We start from the raw sequence: 19,707 nt of genomic DNA on the forward strand, positions 1-19,707 counted from the left end.
TCCTAGGTATTGCTATTATAGATGATATTATGTTTTAAATTTCCTAATTGTTTATGGTTGGCATATAGAAATACGATTAATTTTTGTATATTGTCCTTGATCAGCAACCTTGCTGATTTCATTTATTAGATCTCCGCCCTTTAAATTCTTTTTAACTGTAGAAGTAATGTAAGTTTTTCGTTAAATAAAGAGACAGTAGGGCTTCCTTGGTGGCGCAGTGGTTAAGAATCCACCTGCCAATGCAGGGGACACGGCTTTGAGCCCTGGTCCGGGAAGATCCCACATGCCGCGGAGCAGCTAAGCCCATTCGCCACAATTACTGAGCCTGCCCTCTAGAGCCCGCGAGCCACAGCTGCTGAAGCCCACGCGCCTAGAGCCCGTGCTCCGCAACAAGAGAAGCCACTGCAGTGAGAAGCCCACACGCTGCAACAAAGGGTAGCCCCCTCTCTCCGCAACCAGAGAAAGCCCGCGGCAACAATGAAGACCCAATGCAACCAAAAATAATAAATAAATTAAATAAATAAATTTATAAAAATAAATAAAGAGACAGTAATATGAAAGGAAAAAGGAAAAATTTCCTCTCTGTCCAATCCCATTCTTCATGTATGTGCATACTCTCATAGAAAAGAAATAAAAGTGGAATCATATTATACCTACTCAGGAGAACCATGAACCATGATTAAATTTGACATTCAATTTTGAGCTTGTATTTAAGAGCACTTCTTTATCCATGATATTCTGGTGGCTGAGGCGTGCACTTACCTCATCCTCAGGCACGTCAACCTCAGTTGTAACTGGTCTGTAAGACGGCTCACGGCCCTCCAAAGGGAATCCCATGATTTCAGGCAGTTTGTATTTTTAATTTGAACCACCCTAACACACTCCAAATGTAGCATGAAGTTTATTTAACTGTTTTCATGTTCTAGGTTGACAGAACCTTTCTTGTAATTGCCTTGTGACATATTTAGTTCACTTAATGATGTATCGTGGGGTTCATTCTGTGTCTGTACGTGTAGATTGACTTCATTCTTCTTAACCCATTCTGTGTTGTACCCCATAATATGGATATATATAATTGATTTACCTGTCTCTCCATTGGCAGACATTTAATGGGTGTCCAGTTTTTTTGCTGTTGTGGTTTTTTTGTTTTGTTCTGTTTTTGGCCACGCTGAGTGGCTTGTGGGATCTTAGTTCCCTGACCAGGGATCGAATCCAGGGCCCCAGTAGCGAGAGCGCTGAGTCCTAATCTCTGGACCGCCAGGGAATTTCGTACTGGCAGACATGTAGATTGTTACCTGGTTTTTTACTATTCTGAACAGTGCTGTGGTGGACACCCACTTATATCTATACTAGTGTACTTTTCGTTGGTATATATTTTAAATGAATTCCTAGAATTGTGATTGCTGGCTTAAAGGGTATACACATTTCAAAACATTTTTTGAAAAGAAGTCCATGGGCTTCCCTGGTGGCGCAGTGGTTGAGAATCCGCCTGCGGATGCAGGGGACACGGGTTCGTGCCCCGGTCCGGGAAGATCCCACATGCCTCGGAGCGGCTGGGCCCGTGAGCCATGGCCGCTGAGCCTGCGCGTCCGGAGCCTGTGCTCCGCAACAGGAGAGGCCACAGCAGTGAGAGGCCCGCGTACCGCAAAAAAAAAAAAAAAAAAAAAAAAAGTCCATTTAATTCTTAGAGCATTTTTTAAAGTTCAATACAGCCTTCATATAAATAATTTAAATAATAAATAATTATAATTCTTGTAGATTTTGCCTCCCTTCACAGTTTAAAAGAATGTTGCAGGTATGATCTTTCCTCCCTTGCATAGTTTATGACCAGAAAGTAAATTATGCACTTCAAGAATGTTAGCGAAAAAAAAAAATAATAATAAAAAAATTAAAAAAATTTAAAAAAAAAGAACGTTAGCGTAGGTAAGGACCTCAAATCATCTTGTCTGGCGTCCTTGTTTTTTTAATTGAAATGTAATTCATACTTACCAGAAAAGTTACCATTTTTGGTAAGTATATAATTCAGTGATTTTTTTTTCGGTGTATTCTTTACGTCATACGATCATCACCACTAATTCCAGAACATTTCCATAACCCCCAAAAGAAACTCAGTACCTATTGGCAGTCAGCCCTGATTCCTCCTTCCCCCATTCCCTGGCAATCACTTTCTGTCTCTGTTGATTTGCCTATTTTGGACATTTCATATACATGGTATCATACCAGTTAGGTACGCTTTTGTGGCTTGTTACTTTTACTTAACATAATGTCTTCAAGATTCATCCATGTCATAGCATGAACAGTACCTCATTCCTTTTCGTGGCTGAATAGTATTCCATTGCATGGTTATACCACATTTTGTTTATTCATTTGTCAGTTGATAAGTGGAATATTTGGCTCGTTTCCACTTTTTGGCTGTTATAAATAAGGCTGCATTGAGTATTCGTGCACCAGTTTTTATATGAATGTGTACTTTCAATTGTCTTGAATATATAGCTAAGAGTGAAATTGCTGGGTCATATGGTAATTCTATGTTTAACTTTTTTGAGGAACTACCAAACGTTTTTCCAAAGCAGCTATACAATTTTACATTTCCACCAGCAATGTATGAGGGTTCCAATTTCTCCACATCCACACTAACACTTATTTGTCTTTCATTTTTTAAATAACCATATTAGTGGGTGCCAAGTGGTGTTTCGTTGTGGTTTTCATTTGCCTTTCCCTAATGATTAATAATATTGAGCATGTTTTCATATGCTTACTGGCCATTTATAATATCATCTTTGGAGATATGTCTATTCAAGCCCTCTGCCCATTTATTAATTGGGTTGTTTATCTTTTTAATTGTTGAGTTCTAACAGTTCTTTATATATTGTGGCTATTAGATCTGTATCACATATATGACACACAAATATTTTATACCATTGTATGGGTTGTTTTTTCACCTTCTTGATAGTGCCCTTTAACATACAAATATTAATTTTGATGAAGTCCTATTTATTGACTTTTTCTTTCGTTGCCTGTGCTTTTGGTGTCACATCTGAGAATCTGTTGCCTAATCCAAGGGTACACAGATTTAAGAGTTTTATGGGTTTAGCCCTTACATGTAGGTCTTTGATCCATTTTGAGTTAATTTTTCTATGTGGTGTGAGGTAGGGGTCCAGCTTCATTCTTTTTCCAGTAGATATGCAGTTGTCTTGGCACCATTTGTTGACAAGACTGTTCTTTCTCCATTGAATGTTCTTAGCACCCTTGTTAAAAATCAGTTAACCACAGATGTATGGGTTTATTTTTAGACTCTCATTTCTAGTCTATTAATCAATATGTCTATTTTTATGCCAATATCATGTCCTAATTACTGTAGCTTTGACATAAGTTTTAAAATCTGGAAATGCGAGTCCTCCAGCTTTGTTCTTTCTCAAGATTGTTTTGGCTATTTGGGGTTCCTTGCATTTCCATATGAATTGTAGGGTCAGCTTGTCACTTATGTAAAACTGGCAGTTGGAATTTTAATAGGGATTGCATTGAATCTGTAGATCAATGTGGGTAGTGTTGCCATCTTAACAATATGAAGTCTTCCAATCCATGATGTCTCTCCGTTTACTTAGAGCTTCTTTAATTTCTTTAAATAGTATGTTATTGTTTTCCACTTAGAAGTTTTGGACTTCTTTGGTTAAATTTATTCCTGAGTATTTTATTCTTCGTGATGTTATTGTACATGGAATTGTTTTCCTAATTTCATTTTCAGAGTGTTCATTGTTAATGTGTAGAAATATGGTTGATTTTTTAAAAAACAAATTTATTTGTTTATTTATTTAGGGCTGAGTTGGGTCTTTGCTGCTGCGCAAGGGCTTTCTCTAGTTGCAGCGAGCGGGGGCTACTCTTCGTTGCAGTGTGCGGGCTTTGCATTGCAGTGGCTTCTCTTGTTGCAGAGCATGGTCTCTAGGCATGCAGGCTTCAGTAGTTGTGGCACGCAGGCTCAGTAGTTATGGCTCTTGGGTTCTGGAGCACAGGCTCAGTAGTTGTGGCACACGGGCTTAGTTGCTCTGCGGCATGTGGGATCTTCCCGGACCAGGGCTTGAACCCATGTCCCTTGCATTGGCAGGAGGATTCTTAACCACTGCACCACCAGAGAAGCCCCACTGTTGGTTTTTGAATGTTGATCTTATATCCTTTAGCTTTGCTGAAGTCATTTAGTAGCTCTAATAATTTTTTGTGGATTCCTTCGGGTTCTCTCTACATAAGGTTATGTCATCTGCAATTAGAGGTAGTTTTCATTCTTACTCTCCAAGCTGAAAGCAGGTTTATTCTTCCCATGCCTGATTGCCCTGGCTAGAACCTCTAGAACATTGTTGAATAGAGTGGCAAGAGCACACATTCTTTTCCTGTTCCTGCTCTTAGGCAGAAAGCGTCGTCTTTGTTCGCTGAGGACGGTAGATGTGGGTTTTTCATTGATGCCTCCCCTTCATTAGGTTGATGATGTTCCTTCCCATTCCTAGTCTGTTGAGTGTTTTTATCATGAAAGGGTATTGAGATTGTCAAATGCTTTTACTGCCCCCTTGATTTTACAGATGAGGGGGCAGGTCACATCTCCCTGTCCTTAGATGGTTGGATACATATGTTACCTTTCTCTCAGACTTTCCATCCTGACTGCCCAGCTGGCGGTCCCCACTGGGCATGTGGCCCTGTGGTTGAAGTGCAGCTTGTGGTCAGCACCCCAGGGAAGTGACCCTCCTGCCTTTACTCCTCACCCCCTCTCCTGGCGGTGCCAGCCTTGGGAAGAACGGGGGCCATGACCTTCCCGGTCATTTTCTGAGGAATAACAAGGACTGTTGTCTGCTTTCTTTAACGGTGCTGTCGCCAGTTGTCCCTGGTTCCCGGAGCACACGCGTGAAAAGACAGCTGCCCTCGTAGCCGCCCCGACCCCACTGTGCACGTATAGATACTTCTTTGTGGGGCACAGGCGCACCAAGAGCTGTTGATGCCAGCTGACGGCTCCCAGCCCCTCCTCAGCCGTGGGCCTGTCTGTCCGGTCTGCCTGCCCCCAGCCTGCCGTGTCTCTGGGAATGCGTGCTCTTGGCCTCCGTGGAGCTGACCCGTGGTCATCTCCAGGTACGGCTGTCCCCGTGTGGCTTCTCTGTGGAGCGGCTGTTTGTGAAATCGCCTCTCCTGGCCTCCTGCTGGCAGCCGTGTGTTGAGTGGATGGCCGTACTGACGGGCCCGGTTGGGCCGGGGAAGGACTCCGCCGCCTTTCAGCAGCCATAATTGATCCCGGTCAAATAAATGCATTCCTGGTATTAGCTGTGTAGAAGCGAATTGTGTGGGAGCCATGGGCTGGCCGAGCAGTCACGTCACCAGCGCGCCCTGTGATAGGCCTCACACAGAGTCAGCGTCCCACGTGCTCCCCACTCAGGACGCCTCAATAACTGCTTCTAAAGTGCCCATCCTTCTTGTCAGTGTCACTTGGGAGGCTTATTCTTTGCAGCATTTATTTAGCTTCAAAGTCCAGACCAGGAATGTATTTGGAACAGGTGATCCTGCTAAAAGTTAAATCCCGAGCATGTCACTCCTTTGATCAAAACTTTCCAATTACCTTTCCTTCTCGCTCAGACGAAAAGCCTTCCGCCAAAGCGCGTGATCTGATCTCTGCAGGGCTCCCTTCTCCTTCGCGGTGAGGCTCTCCCTGCCTATGTTCTGTAAAACCCCAGATACTCTCTCCCCCTGCTCTACTCTGGGTCCTCCTTCCCCATTTTATTTTCCTCCAAAGCGTGGGTCCCCTCGGGATCGGAGGCTCCACTGAGGGCAGAGACTGTTTTATTCATGACTCCCTCAGCTCCTGGCTCAAAGTAAGCACTCGATGTACACTCGCTCAATGAATGAACGGATCTCATCTCTGTGCTACACATGAGCAACGCCAAGGCTAAGAGAACGTAACCGTTTGCCCCCCAGCCCACGACCAGTCAGTGATGGAGTGGACCCTGGGACACCCCCTTATCCCCGAAGCTTCACTGCAGCCCGCTTCTCAGTCACATACCTCGGGCCTCCTCTGTGAAGCTCTTCAGAGGGAAAACTCGGGATTCTTAGTCTGTATATCCTTTCCTCCTTGGTGCCCACCAGAAAGTCAGCACGGTTCTGCGGGAGGACGTTACGAACTGTATGTGATAATTGTCATCTGTTTTGATGTGGCCTGAAAATGAGAGGATGCCTCTGCCGAGTGTTCTTGGACCTTTGCCTCAGTCCTGGGGCTCACGTGTCAGAGCTACCTTTCCCTGGCAGAGGGCAGTGTTACGAGCCCCGCCATCTCTCTCAACCCTGATGTCTTTGTTTTCCTTTTTTTTTTTTTTTTTTTTTTTAACCACATACAAATTTAAATCTTTCTCTGCTGTGATCCCACAGCAGTTTATTTTCCTTTTCTTCCTTTGGTCTATTCAGGAACTTAATTTCAAGTCTAGGGGATTGTTCACTCTAAGAAGAAGTGAAGTTCTTAGTGGTGTGTGTTTGTTTCCAATCCTAAACTCCCTCCTCAGTCATGGAAGCAGAAAAGTAAAAACTGAGTTCTTGTCCCACAGACCAGAAACTGTCCCTTTTTTGTTGGTGGTGGGTTTTTTTTTTTATTATTTGTTGTTGTTTTCTGCTTCACCTACAGCTCATCAGAATGGAACTGTCTGCCTTTCAGGATGAAGAGGGACAGGAGGTCCTAAAAGGGAACGTCTCAGCTTTTCCTCCCGCCATCAGCTTTTTCTTCTTTTTCTTGCCAGGTTGTGTCTACGCTGCTCATCAACATAATCCCAGAGGATCACGTCCCTCTGAACTTGTCCGGAAAGGCGAAGATTGGCGGGAAGGCCTGGGTGAAGGAGTCTCCTCGGCCCGTTCCCGGCTTTAACCCGGACTCCATGTGTGAGTCCCAGGTATGGCTGCCCAGCTGTATGGGTTGGAGGCTTCTAGGGCCGGGTTTAGGCAGCTTGATTTAAAATCAAGACAGAGAAGTGGAGAACACATGCACAGAAAGAGGAGTCGTGCCCGAAGGGAAGGAGTTGTACCCAAACTGTTGCGACTTCGGTTTTGGAAAGAGGAAGAGTTGACCGTTAGCATTTGACTCTCGGCATAAAACTCATAACCAGCACGGAAAGGCTCCTCTGGCAGAAGCCCTCTGAACTTGACTCAGCAAAGCTTGGAAATGCAGACCCTGTGTTTTTCCCTGAGACCCCCGAGAGGCTGAAGATCCTTACGCTGCTGTGAGGTTTCACACCTCCCAGCTCTGTGCTTAGGAGCCAGGCCTCGGGGGCAGCCCCAGGGCAGCCAAACCCCAGGGGCACGGTGCTGCGGCAGGAGAGAGACACACTAAAGATTGCCAAGGCCTGTGTGTGCTCTTGGTGGCGGAGTATCGCCAAGGCCCCAGCTCGCGAGTGCTTTGTCACAGAGTCTAACACACATTGCGGTTGGAACCCACGCTGCCCCTCTTCTCTCCCTTCATAGATTATATGCTCGATGTGTGTGGCGCTGTGCAACTGGAAGTCCTTCCTTGAATTAGCTTCTAATGCTTGAACCCAACTTTATGGAAGTATAAATTCAGGCCTTAAATGATATTAAAAAGCTTGTGTTTTTCTTATTCCCAGGGTACAAGGAAGGGAGTAGTACCTAGGCCAAGGTCACGGTTATGAAGTTTAGACGCTAGGTGTTCTCATTTCCAGTCACAAGGTTTTTGTCAAGGATCCTTGACTTTTAAGTCAGTACGGACGTGGGTGGAGGGAGCAGGGGGGCATAAGAACACACTGAAGTATCTGTGTGCCCGTGTGCGTGTGCGTGTGTGTGCGCGTGCGCGTGCGCGTGCGTCGTCGTCTTTGTATCGAGGGCTTGCGGCAGGTACAGTAAGGTTAACGAGACACGAGGTGGGGTGGGGTGGGGTTGGCGTTGCCTCCAACCCAGCGTTGGTGGCCGTCCCTCTGCAGGTGATCATCAGGGCAGGGGAGCTGCTCTGCGGGGTGCTGGACAAGGCGCATTACGGGAGCTCCGCCTACGGCCTGGTCCACTGCTGCTACGAGATCTACGGCGGGGAGACCAGCGGCAAGGTTCTCACCTGCCTGGCCCGCCTCTTCACCGCCTACCTGCAGCTCTACAGAGGCTTCACTTTGGGTGAGTGTGGCCGGGTGGCCCTGGGGCTCCCTCCCCTGGCCAGCAGGCCCACCAGCGTGTCTCCCCGGCTCTACTAGCAGCCTGCAGGGGAACAGCCGGGCTCCTTCTACAGGGGCATCCTCACTCGGCCTCCAGCGACACTTCACAGCCTTACTCGTTCTCAGTGTTTCCCCTGCCCCCCCCAGCCCCACGTTTCTTCACACAGTGCAGAGCGACACCCCCCTGCACCCCCATCTCCATTTCCATTCTGTCCCTTTCTCAACCTCAGCCTTGCTGGTTTTCGGTCCCCGAGACCGACGTTTTCACACTCACCTCCATTCTCTCTTGCAAGTGCCCTTCCAGAACCCTCCAGTGCCGAACCCTCCACACTCCATCTAGGGTCCTCCCTGTTGTCAGAACTGCCTACGCCTCCCGGTGCAGCAGGTGAGGTTGGAGACACCGTGTTGGGGCAGACCTGTCAGGTGATCCTAAGATAGAAAGAGGAACTCTCCGGTTACCTCCCTGGCAATGAGAGCCCGCTGTTTTAGGAAGCTGGCCTTGGTAAAGAAAACAAGTGTGCAGATACTTTCTGTGCCCTGAGCTCATTCAGGGCAGCGTGTCTCCAGGCGCGCAGAGCGGAGCGCGAGCCCTTCGGCGGTTTCCTGGGAGGAGTGGGTGACGGGCTGCGCGCTGAGCAGGAGCCCCAGCGAGCGTGGGAGTCGTCCAGCCGACAAGACCAGCAGTGGTGGGACTGAGACTCTGTGTCCGTGGACTGGCTGGCGTGTAGACGTAGGGCCGGTGAGCCTGCCGCGGCTGGAGTTTGCTCGTCGGCCTGCAGCGGGGCCTGCATAATTGTTTAATTTATATTAATTGTGGAAAAGTCAAAATAATGTAGTACAGGTGTGAAAATAATTTAAAATCACCCAGCATTCAACTGCCAGAGACAACCAGCAATGTCTATTTGATGTGTGTCTTTCTAGACTTGCCAAGTGCAAACACATTCAGAAAAAAGGGGATCCGACGCTACCTAGTGTTTTGTAATCTGTTCCCCTCCCTCCATTTGCAGATGTGTTTTATACATGTCCTCTTGGGTGAGCAAATATAAACCGACATCCTCAGGTCTGTGGCTACAGACTCTTCTCCTTGTGTAGATGTACCGTAGCTTATTTAACCAGTTCCTGTTATTAGACAGTTAAGCTCTTTCCTGGTTTTCACGATATTGCTGGGATGAGCACCCTTGAACAAATAACTTTAAAAGCAAAAAGTAGAGGAAGATCCCACTGCCAGACAGTGACGAGGACCAAACCTAACAAGCAGCTCTGCTTAGCACATGGTACGAGGAGAAACTGGCCAAAGTGCAAAGACCATCTGGTGCCGAGAGACTGAGAGGGCGCAGGGCCAAGCTGGGCGTTGAGCTCGGAGGGGAGGCCGGGCTAGCCGTGGTGCCTTCTAGCCCTCGCAGCCGGAGGTCACTGGAGGGACGGCAAGGCCTTCTGGAGCTGACCCCATGGAAGGGCCCACTTTCATGGTTGTGGCTTCCTCACAGAGGGGCAGTTTCTTTCCCCTCCTGCTCACACAAGTTCTTTAGAGGCTCTTCAGAGGCTCAAGCTTGCAGGACGTTGCATGTGGGAGTCCCAGCCATCTTAGCCCAGTTTTGGAACCGTGCAGCCTTTGTCCCCCTTCCCATTCAGACCTTGGCCGAGGGACTTTGGAGTCCAGTAGCTCTCAGATATAGACAGAAAATAGTTCATTGAGAGAGAAAGTAGGAAGACTTCTTGCCCAAGGTGAGGAATTCCTCAGCCCTTTGAAGCCAGAAGGACAGGCTTAACTGAAGTGACCCAGGCTTTCCTCCTTCCAGTGCAATGAAAGGGACCCTGCGGTGGTGGTCCCTGTCACCCGGGCTTGGGCATGTCTGTGTGTGTGCCTTCACACGCATTCTCACAACCATATAGGCTGGTCCCTACGAAGTGTGACTTCTGGGAGTCAAAACTAGGATGTCCTCTCCCTCCCTCTCTTCTTTCTTCAAACTCAGTTTTTCACCCAAAACGTCATCTTCACCTCTAGCCCATCCATCCAACATGTTTTTGTTGAATGGAGGGAGTATAGCTGGTGGCTAAGAGCACAAGTTTGGGACATGGGCTTGGATTGACTTTCTGCCCCTGTAACTCTGGGCTCAGGTTCGAGCCTTAGTTTTGTCATTTGTAAAATGGTAAGCCCTTAAGAGATGGTAGCAGTCTCTTAATGGTGATGTGAATGTCACCATCATTATTTTTTTTTTTTTTTGCGGTACGCGGGCCTCTCACTGCTGCGGCCTCTCCCATTGCGGAGCACAGGCCCCGGAAGCGCAGGCCCAGTGGCCACGGCCCACGGGCCCAGCCGCTCCGCGGCACGCGGTATCCTCCCAGACCGGGCCACGAACCCGCGACCCCTGCATCGGCAGGTGGACTCTCAACCACTGCGCCACCAGGGAAGCCCCACCATCATTATTCAGGTGCTCCCTGCATGCGTGGCACCGTGCTCCGTGCCCTGACCTCACCAAGTTCACGGCCTGGTGAGAAGTCAGGCCCAGTCGCCTCCAAGGTTGTCTGTTTCACTTCACAGGCGTGGAAGACATTTTGGTCAAGCCGAAGGCAGATGTCAGGAGACACAGGATCATTGAAGAGTCCAGCCACTGTGGGCCCCGGGTGAGGAGGGCCTGGGCGGCTACTGCCTGCCGCAGAGGGTTGGCTGGGCTCCAGCGGGATGAAGCCCACACCCTCCTCACTTGGCCGCAGCCTCCGACGTTCTCCTTTTCTCATTCTAGGCTGTCAGGGCTGCGTTAAACCTTCCAGAAGCAGCATTGTGTGATGAGGTCCGAGGGAAGTGGCAGGATGCCCATCTGGGCAAAGACCAGAGGGATTTTAACATGATTGATCTGAAGTTCAAGGAGGAAGTGAACCATTACAGCAATGAAATTAACAAGGTTAGTCCATCAGTGTGTGCACGTACCACCACCATTTTCTTTTTTTTTTTTTTTTTTTTTTTTTTGCGGTACGCGGGCCTCTCACTGTTGTGGCCTCTCCCATTGCGGAGCACAGGCTCCGGACGCACAGGCCCAGCGGCCATGGCTCACGGGCCCAGCCGCTCCGCAGCATGTGGGATCTTCCCGGACCGGGGCACGAACCCGTGTCTCCTGCATCGGCAGGCGGACTCTCAACCACTGCGCCACCAGGGAAGCCCCACCACCACCATTTTGAATGCTGGTTTTTTTAAAAAGTACATTTTGATTCTCTCTCTGGGCTCTTTGGCAGTTTGGCTGTTTAATAGCTGACTAGGTGAGACGTGAGGTGGGGCGAGTAGAATTGATCGTTTTGACAAGCCAAGGGCTTCATTCCCTCACCCCATTGGGGTCTGGAATGGTCTTTGATTAATGCTGAGAAAGAAGGAATTGCACTATTTTTCTTTTTTCCTTTTTTGGTGTTTTTTTTTTTTTGACCACGCACAGCTTGTAGGATCTTAGTTCCCCGACCAGGGATTGAACTCAGGTCCTTGAGTGAAAACACCGAGTCCCAACTACTGGACCACCAGGGAATTCCCCACTATTTTTAATTTTAAATGTTGGTATTTTGGGGTAACTGCATTAAAGGGGACAGAAGAGAATCTTTCCCAGGGGCCACTGCAGGGTGGAGGGGCAGAATGAACCGGTGCTGCTTGTGTGGGGGACCCGGGGGTGAAGGCCTGGGTTCGAAGCCCGGCTCTGCCGCGGACTTGCTGTGAGATCTCGGGCCTCGTGTGATGCGAGCGGTCTGAGCCACGTGTCCTCCCCCAGGGGGGTGGGGATGGGAAGAGCACCTGCCTGTGGGCTTGCAGGGAGGGTCCAGGAGCTAATCCGCACAGTGCCCTGGCTGAGGTGAGCGCCCTGCCAGTCCTCCAGAGCCCCTTCCTGCGCAGCCGAGAAAGGAGAGGGACGTCCCCGCACAAGCCAGGGTGGCAGACCCCGTTCTCTCGCCTTCTCAGCCCAGAGCTGGGGCTCCCAATCCTGCGGCTTGAAGGAGCCCACCTGGCCCTCACCCTGCCTCCTGGGCCTTGAGGCCCCACCTGAGGAGGAGGAAGGGAGGCGTGGCCAGTGCCCAGCAGAAGTCAGTGTTTGCTCGTGGAGTCCCCTGACTGGCTGTCAGCATCCCCTCAGCTGCCAAGAATGCAGACCCTGTTGGTATAGTTCGTTCCATCCTTGAGAGGCGTGGTTCAGAGGAGCCCTCCAGCACCGCATGAAAAGCAGGAGGCTCAGCTTCTAGGGCCGACTGGGGATGCTGCAGGTGGGGCGTTGTCTCAGAAGCATCTTAGGGTTATTTCTTGTTCCTGCATCTGTTCCCATACACTCTCCCTCTCCTGTGTGGGGCTGGGTCTCTGCAACCCTAGGCAGAAGCTTAGGTGGACTCAGAGCTCCCCCCACCTCAGCATCTCCCTGGTCCCCCTGGGGGCTTTGCCCGCTTCCGCTGGCCCAGGAGCCAAGGTGAGCCTCCTGCTTGGTACTTGGGCAGCACGTTGGGAAACGTGAATGTGACACAGACATTGGTCATCATTGCTACTGTCCAGGGCCAGGCCATGCTCTGCTGGACAGGTTCCCAAGGGCACCCCCTTAGGTTTTATTTTTAACCAGCTGCTTTTCAGAATCACGGACTGGAGATGCTGGCCCCTCTGCATCTCCTTTCCAGCTTCCTGGCAGAGGTGTCAAGAGAACGCAGCACCCTGGGCCATCCTCTTTTTTTTTTAGTTTTTATTGGAGTATAGTTGATTTAAAATGTTGTGTAAGTTTCTGCTGTACTGGGCCATCCTTTAGACTTCTGCCTATGGCTTCTAGCCAAAGGGTTGATGCCGGATGAGACTTCTTCCCCCGCATGGGATCTGGCACTTCTCTCTAGGTAAATAGTCTGTGTTGGCTACTGTGTCCTGGATTTACCTTCTGAACCTGGGATTCCCAAGAGGGTGAGTCACTGACCAGTGCGTGTGTTCCACCTGCAGGCATGCATGCCTTTCGGCCTGCACAGACAGTTCCCAGAGAACAACTTGCAGATGATGGTGCAGTCGGGAGCCAAAGGTTCAACTGTGAATACCATGCAGGTGTGATCCAAGGCGGGTGCTGGCTGGTTTGCAGGAGGGTGGGGTAGTTGCAGGAGGCACTTGTGATTTGTTTCTATTTTAAAAAGGATCCACATTCCGTACAAAATGTGGCAAGTACTGAAAAATACAAAAGTGTGTCGAAATCAGTGGAGGTGCTAACCACTGTTAAGTGTTCTAGACAGATACCGATACAAGTATCCAGATACTGAAGTGTATCAAACAGATACATACTGTAAACTTACATACTGTATTATTATACATAGTCACATTATATATAAACACGGTGTGTGTGTATTTATAATCTTAGCTGAGATCCTGAAATTTTGCATGATCTGCTTTTTTCATTTAGCGTTACATTGTAGGCTTTGTCCTAGAGGTTTCTTAACCTTTAATTTTTGGCTCATTATCTCCTCCAATTACTGCAGCGCTATCCCAGCATTTTCACAAAGTTTAGCAACTTTTTAAAAAATTCTTGATGGCCTTGAGAGGGTCTTAAGGACCATCTCATTATCTGGTGAGTAGAGAGCAACAGGAATGGGCTTAAAAGATGGAGGCCATCGGGAAGCCCTTTTTTTTTTTTTTTTTTTTTTTTTTTTTTTTTTTTTTTTTGTGGTATGCGGGCCTCTCACTGTTGTGGCCTCTCCCGTTGCGGAGCACAGGCTCCGGACGCACAGGCCTAGCGGCCATGGCTCACGGGCTTAGTTGCTCCGCGGCATGTGGGATCTTCCCGGACCAGGGCACGAACCCGTGTCTCCTGCATCGGCAGGCGGATTCTCAACCACTGCGCCACCAGGGAAGCCCGGGAAGCCCTTTTGACTAAGTAAAGTCCAGACCCGCTGCTCTTTTCCCCCCAGAAACATTAATAGGCAGTTTTGTTCTCTTTTGACCTGAGAACGTTGAAGATCACAGTAAACTACTTTTTCTGCTAGTCTCAGTTTTCCCTGTTAGGACCTGGGGGTCCTGTCCAAGTGTAACGTGATGCTTCTGAAACACGGCTGCTTTTCCAAACACCGTCCATTTCAACCAAGTCCAAATGCGAAAGTTGCCGTCATGGAAAGGAAGACATAGTTATCTTCCTGAAAGGTCAGCCTTCTTGGCTCACTTAGCGATCGAGGTTGGCCTTCAGGAGCTTGGATCCCATGCGCAGTTTCTCTGGAAGAGCAGTTCCCCCCCCCATCCCCTGCTGGGACAGAGCATCATTTAACAAGCGTGTGGGTCTTCAGTTGCCTTTGGCTTTCCTTTCTCCCAGATCTCGTGCCTGCTGGGCCAGATCGAACTGGAAGGTCGGAGACCCCCGCTGATGGCATCTGGCAAGTCACTGCCCTGCTTCGAGCCTTATGAGTTCAGCCCCAGGGCTGGCGGCTTCGTCACTGGCAGATTCCTCACCGGCATCCGGCCTGCTGTGTGTATTTTGCTTTTTCCTTTGGGCTGTTCTCCTCACCCCTTGAGCGCAACAGTAAGAGGCCTATGACCTCCACCAGCAGCTTTCAGCAAAGACAGCCAGGTAGTACGTGCCAGGCTCTCCCTGCTCACCCACTAGACCCCGGGGCCTGCACGGACCAAAAGGACACAGCCATGTCGTGTTCGCCATCGCAGTGCCAGGGCCCGGCACGGTGCCTGGCACGTCGTGGGTGCTCGGGAAGGGTTGCTGATGAATGGGCAGGGGAATGAGATCAGTCCCAGCTCTACCTCCTCCTGCTGTGTGCCCTTTCTCAACCGGTTCTCCCCTGCATCTGAGGGCAGCTGGGGGCGGGGAGGCCCCTCACTAGGGCGCCCTCTTGTTACCAAAAGGAGCATCACAGACGTTTATTTCACAAAGCTTCCCTAAGAGAACCTCCCCTGGCTCCTCCTTGACCTTGGGAAAATTGACCAGCTGTAGCAAATGTCTAGTGTTTCCTCAGTCAGCAACACAACTCTCCCTTAAGAGAAAGGTTTCCTCCTCGCACTTGGCGGAAATGGATTGTCAACTGTTAGTACCTTCTGATCCCCTGGTCTAGTGCGTCTCTCTGCAAGGACGCCTCTTGTGGTCAGACAGCTAAGTCCAGGTTGTGAACAGGACCGACCCTTTGTGTGAGGGCCACCGGCTGCTCCCAGGGCTCCTCCCTCAGCCCCACACGGACTCTCCAGTGGGCATCCGTGGCCTCTGGCAAAGGGTGGTGGAGAGCTGACGTAGACCAGAGAGTTCTGAGCTCTGGTTGCGACCCCTTAGTGAATCATGCAGTGATTGACTTCATGGAATGAAACAGAGTAGGGTGGTAAAGAGAGCATCAGGGTGAGGGATGGGGTCATTTCATAGAGTTTTAGCTCGAGTCGTGTTATCTTTATCGGCACATGTGTGTGTACGTACGTACGTACGTGTTTGCTGATTACTGTTTTAAACCCATTTCTCGTTGGTGGAATTTTGGAAGACACTACATGATGAGGCACCAGTGCCATTTCTGTTTGGAAAATGGGGTGCGTGTGGAGTGTGGGACATGGCGCTGAGGACGGACTCCTGGGAACGGGAGCTGGCCCTTCTGTTCTCTTGGTCCCTTCTGCGCTCAGGCAGAATAAGACAGAGGCAACCCCAGGGGAGGGCGGAAGTCCCGGGGGCCGTGGGAGACGTCAGAGCTGCCAGGGGCACTGGCTTGAGCCACCCTTTAGGAAGCACACTGTCCTCAATGCCACCCCTGGGACCTGGGTCCCCACTTCTCCCACAGGAGTTCTTCTTCCACTGCATGGCCGGGCGAGAGGGTCTGGTGGACACCGCTGTGAAGACCAGCCGCTCCGGCTACCTCCAAAGGTAAAGAGCACCTGCTCTGCCACCTTTGGGTGGCATCAGCATCACACGTCCATTCACCTCTGTCCTCTTTTTCACGTTTTCATTGACAATTCACTTAAGATCCCTTTGGATGAAGAAACTTCTAGAAAAAAATGTCCATGGGTGGCCCAAGACAGAAAATAGCAGATATCCTTCCCCTGCTAGAGGATCGGTAAAGTGTGAGCTCAGAGGTTTATAGGAAGGGCCCGTGCATCAGCGTGTGTGCCTTTCCCTGGGGGAAGGTCCCGGGTGGTGGGGAACTGGCCCTCCCCCCGAGAAGGGCTCTGCGGTTGGGGCAGAGAGGATTCCAGGCCCCTTGAGTCCGGCGCTCAGAGCCAGGCCGGTCCCAGTTTTGAGCTTCAACCTCCCACGTGCCCAAACAAGCCAGTCAGAGAAGCTACGTGCTCCCTTTCCTCCCAGAGAGGCGATTAGACAAGCAGGTCTGGGCTGGGGCGCCCTGAGTTCCTGCATCCGGCGTGGATTACAGGGCCAGATCCACCTGTGAGCAGGGCTTACGCCCCGCCTCCATCCTCTTAAATCATTCATGCATACCTGTGGAGTGCAGAAAAAGCTAGGAAACGAGTGATCACATAAGCCTGGGGGTGGGGGATCTGTCGGGGGCCATCTGAATGCAGGGCACGGAAGAGGAGGGTGTCAGGGATCCCGGCTGGAATTAAGAGCAGCAGCCACTGGGGCAAAGGGCACGGGGGTCCGCAGGACCCCTCTGCCGGCGGAGGGTCACGGCAGAAAGGGCGAGTGCCTTCCTTCAGACAGGAGGGGCCGTAGGTTGGAAGGCTGCCTCTTTTGTCGGTGGCGGTGGAAAGGGAGAGGCCGACGCGGCGAAGACGTGCGGCAACCGGCTGAAACGCACAAGAGGCAGGAGGCGTCAGGCCTGAGAGGCAGCGCGGTGGCACGGCGGACGGAAGGCAAGACGCTGCAGAGGGGAGAGAGAACGTGTGGCTGGCGTGAGGGGGCAGCGGCAGGATAAGCAAGGGGACACGGTCCAGGGAGGGGCCTGAAGCTCGGGAGAGGCCTGGAGACGCAGCCTCCGGGGCCGTGGCTGGGGCCGAGAGCTGCAGCCCTGGGAGGTGCCTGGCACCTCAGCATCTTCAGCAAAGGGGACATGGATGCTCAGCTCCAGCCTTGCCAGGCCCTGGGCTGGGTGCCAAGAAGATAGTGCCGAGCTCTGTCCTTGGAGCTCAGGGGAACAGCGGCTGCTAGGAAACCCCCTCTGAAGGTGGCGGGAGGAGAAACCAAGGCAGGGTGGCCAGAGAAGTACTCTAAGGCCAGCACCAGGGCAGCAGAGGGGGCAGGTTGAGGGCGGCAGCTGACTGCTGCGAGCTCTGAGGAAGAAAGGCACCGGGTCAGGGCCGTCGCATCAGCATTTAGTTCCTGAGGTCCCCTTTGTCCCTGACAGTCTCTGGACCAATGGCGTGAGAGAGGCGTCGGATGGGGAGACAGCCCCGCTGCTTTGCCTGCCTCCTGGGTCTAAGGACACTGGTCCCTGGGGAGCCGGTCCGTGGCAGGGAGTGACACAGCAGGCAGTGGTCCCAGCAGCTGGGGCTGGCTGTGGGGGCCGGGGTCGAGCGGGGCGGCCAGCCGCCTCAGACACGTGGCTGCAGCCCCTGGCCGCGAGGCGCTATAGCTCAGAGCCTGGGGCAGGGGAGCCAGCCTGTCCTGGGGGCTTGCCTGGCTGCAGAGCAGCAGTCCCCTTTTCTGCCCTCCATCCGCTCCATCAGAGGCTGCCCTGGGAGGTGGCGAGCCCGGTGGGCGCTGAGCCAGTGGTCCCTGTACAGGTGCATCATCAAGCACCTGGAGGGGCTGGTCGTCCAGTACGACCTGACGGTCCGCGACAGTGACGGCAGCGTGGTGCAGTTCCTGTACGGGGAGGACGGCCTGGACATCCCCAAGACACAGTTCCTGCAGCCCAAGCAGTTCCCCTTCCTCGCCAGCAACTATGAGGTAGTGTGCCGGCCCCCGGCGCCTGTGGGTCGTGGGGCGGGGGCCGTGCGGTGGGCCTCCGGCCCTGAGCCTTGCCACTCAGAGTGGCCGCTGAAAACTAGAGTGGGAAGAGTTCGAAAGCACCAGGAGATGCCTTGGAACGCCTGACATTGTCAGAGCCCCTCCCTCTGTGTGCTTCCTCCCGTGAGATGGCAGAGAGGCACGCATACGTCTAGAAAAACTGCACTGTGTGGGGCATTTGCCTTGTGTTGGGCCCGAAACTAGAGCGCACCATAGCTGCTGTCTCCCTTCCTCCTCACTGCAGCCTGGTGACGCAGGTGGCCCTCTGCCCATTTTACAGCCAAGGCAGCTGAGTGTCGGGGTTTAAGTGACGAGCTGGTGAGCGGCAGGGCTTGTGTCTGCACCCAGGCCCTCTGACGCACAAGCCTGCGGATTTCATACCACACCTTACTGCCCCAAGAGCGATCGTCACCATTGGCTCAGCAGTCACCCCGTTTTACAGATTGGGAAACTGAAACTGACATGGCCTGTCCAAGCTCATGAAGCAGGTGGTCGAGTTGAAGGTTTTGCTCCGGGGTTGGCTCCTTTCCATCCTTGGCGCCATGTTCTGGAGAGACTCTTAAGTGTCACGGTCTCTCCCCCGTGACCTCAGCTCCTGAGACCGCCAGCTCCCAAGTCTGGTTGGCACAGAGTGAGGGCCCTGGTTAGCAGTGGGTGCTCAGACCCCCCAGGGGCATCGTGAGGGCTCCACACGGGCCACCTCCGTCCTGTGCAGTTGTGTGACGTGGCCCTTGTGTTACGCCCTCACCTCTTTGGTTTTGTCTGTGTGGTCTGTTTGTCTAGGTGATAATGAAGTCGAAGCACCTCCATGAAGTTTTATCCAGAGCAGATCCCCAGAAAGCTCTCCGCCACTTCAAAGCCATCAAAAAATGGCAAAGCAAGCATTCCAACACCCTGCTGAGAAAAGGCGCCTTCTTGAATTATTCCCAGAAAATTCAAGCATCTGTGAAAGCCTTGAACCTCGAGGGCGCGAACCAGAACGGCCGCAGCCCCGAGACTCACCAGGTAATGCTGGGGTTGGGGATGTGGGGGGAGTGGGCGATCAGTCAGGGGTTGAGGGGATGAGGAGGAGTTGTTTTCCCGGTGGAAGGTACAGTCATGAAATCTGGCTTCATTCAGTGCTGGTCGGGACGCATGGCACTCCAATAGGGATTTAAGGAAGGGCACCTTTACAGAGGTGTGGACAGGGCTCCAGGAAACTAACACCCGCCCCCCACAGGCATGAACAGTCACCGGGAGTGGAGAGGGTGGCCATGGGCAGAGGCCACCTGACGGGAGCCCTCAGTAAAGAGTTCTGGGCTCCGAGATCCGTTAGAGAGGGCGGGGGATGGATGCCCAGCCTCGCTCTCCTCCCACGTGCCCTTCTGCTTCTGGGACCTCCCATCAGCCAAGCACGGCTGGGAGCCAGGAGGCAGCGGAGCGCTCTGAAGCAGTTGCCGTGGGACAGCTTGGAGGCGTCGACCGTGTGAAAGCCTGGGTGGGGGACAAACAGGGATCCAGCACAGTCACCTGGCTTGTGGTGACTGTGTCCTTGTTGACCCGAGACAGCCCTGGCTTTGCCTCTCATCCCAGTATTATTATTAATAGTGCCCCATTTTATGCTACAAGACACTCGGTTTGCACAGTAACTTAAGTGGTCACCCTGCCTGTGCTTGAAGGGCCAGGACGACTCGCTT

At 51.6% G+C, this 19,707-nt stretch overlaps 1 protein-coding gene across 1 annotated transcript in view; it reads left to right on the top strand.

The window, feature by feature from the left end:
• Nucleotides 1-19,707, top strand: part of POLR1A (RNA polymerase I subunit A) — a 75,087-nt gene that overhangs the window by 39,320 nt on the left and 16,060 nt on the right. The window contains exons 15-23 of the mRNA XM_059078358.2: nucleotides 6,756-6,905; nucleotides 7,947-8,130; nucleotides 10,711-10,793; nucleotides 10,913-11,071; nucleotides 13,111-13,209; nucleotides 14,459-14,611; nucleotides 15,909-15,991; nucleotides 17,806-17,971; nucleotides 18,815-19,036. Of these exons, the coding sequence (XP_058934341.1) occupies nucleotides 6,756-6,905; nucleotides 7,947-8,130; nucleotides 10,711-10,793; nucleotides 10,913-11,071; nucleotides 13,111-13,209; nucleotides 14,459-14,611; nucleotides 15,909-15,991; nucleotides 17,806-17,971; nucleotides 18,815-19,036 (1,299 nt within the window). The remainder of the gene's footprint in view (nucleotides 1-6,755; nucleotides 6,906-7,946; nucleotides 8,131-10,710; nucleotides 10,794-10,912; nucleotides 11,072-13,110; nucleotides 13,210-14,458; nucleotides 14,612-15,908; nucleotides 15,992-17,805; nucleotides 17,972-18,814; nucleotides 19,037-19,707) is intronic.

Source organism: Kogia breviceps, chromosome 11 (assembly GCF_026419965.1).
Source record: "Kogia breviceps isolate mKogBre1 chromosome 11, mKogBre1 haplotype 1, whole genome shotgun sequence".
Classification (NCBI taxonomy): Eukaryota; Metazoa; Chordata; class Mammalia; order Artiodactyla; family Physeteridae; genus Kogia; species Kogia breviceps.